At 46.1% G+C, this 6000-nt stretch overlaps 2 protein-coding genes across 2 annotated transcripts; one reads left to right on the plus strand and one right to left on the minus strand.

Annotated features, from left to right (window-relative positions):
• Positions 1 to 502: 502 nt before the first annotated feature.
• On the plus strand, positions 503 to 2676 carry EV420DRAFT_1733361 (uncharacterized protein; the record flags this gene model as incomplete). Its single annotated transcript, XM_060479950.1, has 6 exons — positions 503 to 578; positions 632 to 1001; positions 1111 to 1211; positions 1237 to 1588; positions 1656 to 1957; positions 2150 to 2676. 6 exons carry the CDS (start codon positions 503 to 505, stop codon positions 2674 to 2676), a joined length of 1728 nt encoding a protein of 575 aa, XP_060323473.1.
• A 137-nt stretch (positions 2677 to 2813) lies between these two features.
• On the minus strand, positions 2814 to 5966 carry EV420DRAFT_1316016 (uncharacterized protein). Its single transcript, XM_060468672.1, has 12 exons — positions 5646 to 5966; positions 5465 to 5587; positions 5369 to 5416; positions 5130 to 5309; positions 4867 to 5070; positions 4605 to 4811; positions 4390 to 4550; positions 4236 to 4335; positions 3999 to 4178; positions 3748 to 3951; positions 3343 to 3693; positions 2814 to 3286 (listed from the first exon to the last, which is right to left on the minus strand). Exons 1-12 carry the CDS (start codon positions 5955 to 5957, stop codon positions 2822 to 2824), a joined length of 2535 nt encoding a protein of 844 aa, XP_060323474.1. The 5' UTR covers positions 5958 to 5966; the 3' UTR covers positions 2814 to 2821.
• Between the last annotated feature and the right edge of the window lie 34 nt (positions 5967 to 6000).

Below are 6000 nucleotides of genomic sequence, written 5' to 3' on the forward strand. Positions count from 1 at the left end.
CAATTGCTTGACTGTAAACATCTATATTGGTAAGTCAAACATGTTCATTTAATCTCTAAATAGTCTATTCTGATTCTAGTATTTGTAGTTCGTGTTACCTCGGACCGCGATCTACTTCAACTGGGTTTGTACAGTAGTTTCCTTTCGTTTCGAGCACTTAGACGCCATCGTCGGTGCATTCTGGTCCGTGCAGCACTTAGACGCTTCCGTCGGTGCCTTTCAGCCAATTCTCCCAGCATCTAGACGATTTCGTCGGTGTTGTGGTCGGTGTCCAGACGATTAGGCAATTCCGCTCGAGCTTTCCACGGTTTACGCCGACGACCTACTCCCGGATTTCTCACTCGAACAATTTTCTACCGTGCTTTCCATGTTTCTCGTACATATGGACTAATGACGTACCAGAATACCTGCTTTGATACTCACTCTACATTAGCCTGAGGTAGGTTAGGTTCTTAAAGATGTTTCTAGCAGCTGACTGATTATGCTGCATCCTACTAGAACCATGGAAAGTCAATTTACCTACGAGCACTTGTCCAACGACCCTACTGGCCTGTTACACAAGAGAAATGTTGCAGCTCGTGCGTCCCATCTTATTTCTTTTCAAAATTAATCTGATTGAATAGGAACACAGCTATCGGACCTTTCGATGGAAGGCTGGGTGCATTGGTTGAAAAAGGGTGGTTCATGGTGACCCCCAATGCATTAGGATTGTACCAGCCTCCTCTTGGTATCAACCGGGAGATGTACATGCGAGCAGACTTTAGATATGCCGCCGACGACCCTCTATTGTGGCCGCAGTTCTACGTACGCTCGGATCCATGGCTCAGCTGCATACGAAAGCGTCCCAAGGACCCACTTGACCCCTTCCTACCACTCTACAATCCTGTCGCTCGCTCTGATTTCAGTACATCTGGATCTGCATCACAGGACAGTCAACTCGGAAAGTTTTCGGACGCGTCCTTCATTTGTCTACGCGCGGCCGCTCAGAAAGTCATTGACATGTCCGAATCTCAGAGCTGGGGGTCGTCTGACTCATTGCTTAAGGATTTTCAGTCGTGGACTGTGCACGCTCCTTCATTGCCTCGAGTCATTGCCGTTCATTTTCGATAGAATTCGTCTGGCAGTGGCGGAGACGCAGCGCGTAGCAATTGAAATGCGTGCTATCATGGACTATATCACAATTTACCTGCCCACGTATGCTGGCAACCAATGTCCCTTCCTCTACCAAAAATATAGCCGATACGGAGCTCATCGGGGCCTTTACGACGGACCCTATTATCATCGAAGAGTTTTTCAGAGCCAGAATTCCTGTATGGCTTCTGCTCAAGTTGGACCGACTCCCTTTCACACGAATCGATGCCTACACCTCCCCTTTAGAACCAAATCAATATCTTAATATTGAGTCTCCACGAATACGGCTTCGATCGGTCTTTATCGGGGCCTCTGACCAAGCTGAAAAGTACAAGGCATTTCAGGCTCTTTACTCGAAATCACTTGAGATTGCCGAACCCTTTTGCGCTCGTCCCCGGCGAAGTTCGTTTGGACCCTCCTCTACCAGAGCCATTGTCATCAACACGCGGAAAACCATGTAAGTTGGGGTTCTTCATGCTTCATCCCTTTCTAAAGTTGGTTATAGATGATGTTTCTACTCAAAGAGCGAAACAAAAGCATCCGAGTCAATCTAACCAGACGAGATTCCTTTCAGTCATTGTTCACCCTCGTTTACCGCCTGCTATCCCGGTATGGCAGGCTGCGGTGGAGTCCACAAGCTCAGATCGTTCTCGATGTTACCCAGAAGCAAGGATTGCCGAAGCAAACGGATATATCTTTCCACGACCAGATATCTTCATTGGTGCACAGGACGAACTGCAAAGCTCTCGAACTCGTGAAAGCATGGCTATGCCTACGTCCTCTGCTACTGGCACGAGTTTCTTGTTCATCGTATTCAGCACAGCCGGTAGCTCATCAATCCTGGCGCGTTATTCTAAACTTGGACCATTTGATGAAGAATGCGAGATCAGATGGCGCCAGCTCATCCAGAAGCACACCGACGAAAGCCGAGAGACGTAGAGAACAAGCCTGTCGCTTTTTTGCAAGGTTGCGCAGGGCGAGCTGCAGATTGATACTAAATTCAATGTTGGTCCTGCAGTTTGGAGAGGCATAGAGCTCGAGATGTTAACAAATGATCATCATCGGGAAATCGCCTGGGAGCTTGCAGAACTCAACTTCAGGTTCGAGTTGCTAGCATTGGATGCACGAGCAGCGACTAACGGAGGAAACCACGATTTACTCCTGCGCTGTCTACCCAACGGCCTTACCACGGCATTTGTCGCAGTCGACGTCGGCAGTGCTAATCATGGGCTAGGACATCCGACTTGGCGGCAGAGAGCTCCATACGTGTTTCCATTGATGAATGCGATGCGCTCTTGGAAGGCTTGCCCGCATTTGATCCAACAGAAGAGGACCAATTATACGGAAGCACAATTTGATGAGATCGAAAAATGTGTTGCTCTTTTCTATGTGGAGTCGTTCTTTCGCTTCTTCGGTCGTGCACCAGTCATTCCGCGTCATCTCCCCCATTCTCCGCAGACTTCGTTTGTGCCCGAGACATGTGAGGAAATGTATACAGAAAGATCGGGTCTTGTGTTTGATATTGCGCAGTTCCATGAGCAGTAATACCTTTTGAAGCTGGAGTATAACTTGTTGAGTTAGGTGTGTTCTCTGGTGTCCTTTCGCATTATCCTCTCACTGTTAAAAGTTTTTATAGTATAGTATCCGTTTATATGTTTTCAGCTATGCCGTACTACAATGTCTATTTCCTTCAATCACGGCCGCCAGTATACTTGAGGGATTTCATCCTGAGAAACATATCGCTGTCAATGCTATCAACAATCAAATACTCCTTGAATCCATCGCCTGGCTTGGCCCCGAAATCTTCAACCAAGAGCGCCCCTCGAATAATCATGTAGACGGATACAAATACTGATTTTTCTTTCTTTCGTGCACGGACTCGATAAAAGCCAAGGTCCTTGTCTAGCTTTGCAGTTGTTGTGCCTACGGGTTCATCAAGAGGACGGACAAGGGCGAGAGGAAACGTTTTTCCTGCAATAACACAAGTGAAGACCATTATAAGCTGCGCGAAGAATGGACGCTCGGTGCTGTCAATGAGGAGGAAATCGTATCGTGGATGATTATAGAAATCAGGGCTGCATCGCAAATAGTCGGTGGATGTGGTCCAATCAATGGTGTTTTCATAATTGACTTTCAAAAGGCCGTATAGCTGAATCTGTAAGTGGTATATCAATCATGAAAATAAAGCTCTAACAACCACATATTGCTTACCTCTTCGTGTTGCTTGAATGTCTTGAATACTACCTTTTCTCCATCGACTTCAGGGACAATATCAGGGTATTTCGCAAACTGTCCCACCATGAAGGATGATAGACGTGTTTGAAAACCCTTGAACGCCGGGTCGCCTGCCTTCAAAGCCCTGATTTCTCCGATTTTGAAGACCCCACCCCCTTTACCACGGTGCCCATGTAAAGTCACTTTCCCGGAGTATTCGGAAGCTGATTTATCCTGATCTTTTAGCTCGGAGTCGTCGTTTTCGGACATCTGCAGTTGCTCATCGTGTAAGTCGATTTGCTGTCGTATAAATGATGCAGCATTACACCACGAATCGACACGTAGAATCTAAATCAAGATAGGTTCAGTTGCTATATTGGTACCTGCTGAAATCGGAAGTACCTGCTCCGCTACATCTTTGAAGTTGGTTCGCAACTGATATGCGTCTTTTAGAGGGCCATGCATTTTCTCGTTGGGCTTCGTATTGTAGTTCAGCGTGACACCCTTTTGCAAGATATCGTCAACGACATGCTGGTGAGAGTGGACTTTGGGGAAGTTCCATGATTTCGCGCCCGGATTAATCGACCGTGTGAGTTGTTCGTACTCCTACATTTGATCAGCCTGTCATTCATGAATATTAGGAGATGACCCACCCTTATGAGTGCTGAAAACCTGAGAAGCTCATTCTGAATGGCTTGTATGCTACGCTCAGTATGGAGGTTGAAGCCCGTGTACATATGAAGCTCTATATAGCTTCGGACACATTTCAGCAAATGATATCCATGCTTGTCCTTGGTCTCAGTGAGGAGATTATGGGTGACAAAAAGGATGTGCTAAACGTAAAATCATTGTTTGCTTGCCATGACTTGAAAGCTGGACCTTGGACTTACTTTAGACAGATCTTCATACTTTCCGCCATCAGCGAAATGGACCGCCATAAAACCGCTTTCAAAGTGATATAGATTCCTCCAGCGTGGAAAGCGTTTAATTCTATATCAAGGAAAATCAGAATGTACATAAAACATGAGAACGGGAAACACTTACTGATCGTCTGCCTGACCTATAGATTCCACGCCTAAGGCTTCAATCCGGGAAACGATTTCACGTCTGAGATGTTCTCCGAAAAGGCCATTATCATAAGCATGAAGACGATCAAAGGAAAGTGTGCGGAACGGATCGCAGTCTTTGATGTCCCAAAAGGCATTCTATTCAAGTTGGTCAGTTCAAAGAAGACAACGCAAACTAAAGATTCAGGTGACCTCAATATTTCTCAAGCCAAAGCTAGACAGAAACTTGTTCCGAGCGTCCTTCCTTGGAATGGCAGCAGCATCTGCAAGTATTTCTTGAGTTTGCTTTGATGTCCGTAGCTCGTATTTGATATCTAGACAATACTGTTCTGCCTTAGGTACCATACAGACGACGCATGGTTTCAGACCACCGGAACCTCGAATAAGGACAACAAATTCCTATTATCACATACTATTTGGTGAGCTCGCGCTGTGATAAAATGAGACTGATGACTGACGCCTCTTCATAATCACAGCTTTTGATTGGCAATCGGGGAAAAACCTGGAGATCTACGTTCGCTAAGGCAAGATGAACCCAACCTCCTACTTTGCTTGGTGCAACTAGCGGTTCGAGGATAAATCTGAAGGCAGCATGCCACACGTGGCGCTTGAAGTCTACATAATAAACCTTCCTCTTGAACTTTGCTTCCTCCTTTATCTAAGTATAGATGATTCAGTCCAAGTATTAGAAAAATCAGATCACTGGAAGACACGGACCAATGGTAGCCACCCAACGACACGTCCACCGCCAACACCATTCCCATTTCGTATGTCAATCTTCAGATTTCCACAACGGGCAATGACAGGATAACCTTGAGCTGTACCGAAAGAAGAAAGACGTGTTTTATCAGCATATATAATGTAACAAAGAACTTTTGCGCCTTTTGGGAGCGCTGTCTGTAGCGAACAAATGCGTAAGTTGTATGATTCTCGAGAGAAGCTCTACTAAAGCACACCTGTAGATCCCAAAAAGCTTGCGCTGTCCACGGTTCATCGATGAACCGCTCGAAAGCCTGTCCATTCCACTTTGAAAGCTGAACAGCATCCCAAACAAAGTGTGGCTCCAGAAGTGGATCCTGAATCAAATCCAATGCCCAGGTCCAGAGATCTCGCCGGTAAACATCAAAGGTATAGTCTTTACCCCGGAGTGGTACAGTAACCGTCGACTTCTCAAACTGAAAAAAACCTTGTCAGATATTATATTCTTAATATCGCAAGAACATGACAACTCACTGGTGTAATCAAATTGGCTGCACGATCCCAATGATCTTTGAACTCCTTCGGGCTACGGATGCTGGATTTAATGCCTTGGTTGCTTTCTGCCTCCGGGTTCAGTAGTCTGAACATAGTCTTCATCTGCTTCTCAGTAAGAGCCGCATCAAGAATGAATTCAGCAAGCTCAAAGTCATAACGTGATGCAAATGGTCGCCATGGATGTGGGTCAATAGGCGGTTCCGCATGTTGGAATGCAGGACGCGAGCGATAGTCATCAAAATGATCGATCCGTGTTAGTCGCCCACTGGACGGGTGGTAGATCGTTCGCATGTCGTCAAGTTTGTATTCAGATGTGCCATGAACACGTTCTCCT

This window comes from Desarmillaria tabescens (assembly GCF_030435595.1).
Source record: "Desarmillaria tabescens strain CCBAS 213 chromosome Unknown EV420scaffold_80, whole genome shotgun sequence".
NCBI classification, from domain to species: domain Eukaryota; kingdom Fungi; phylum Basidiomycota; class Agaricomycetes; order Agaricales; family Physalacriaceae; genus Desarmillaria; species Desarmillaria tabescens.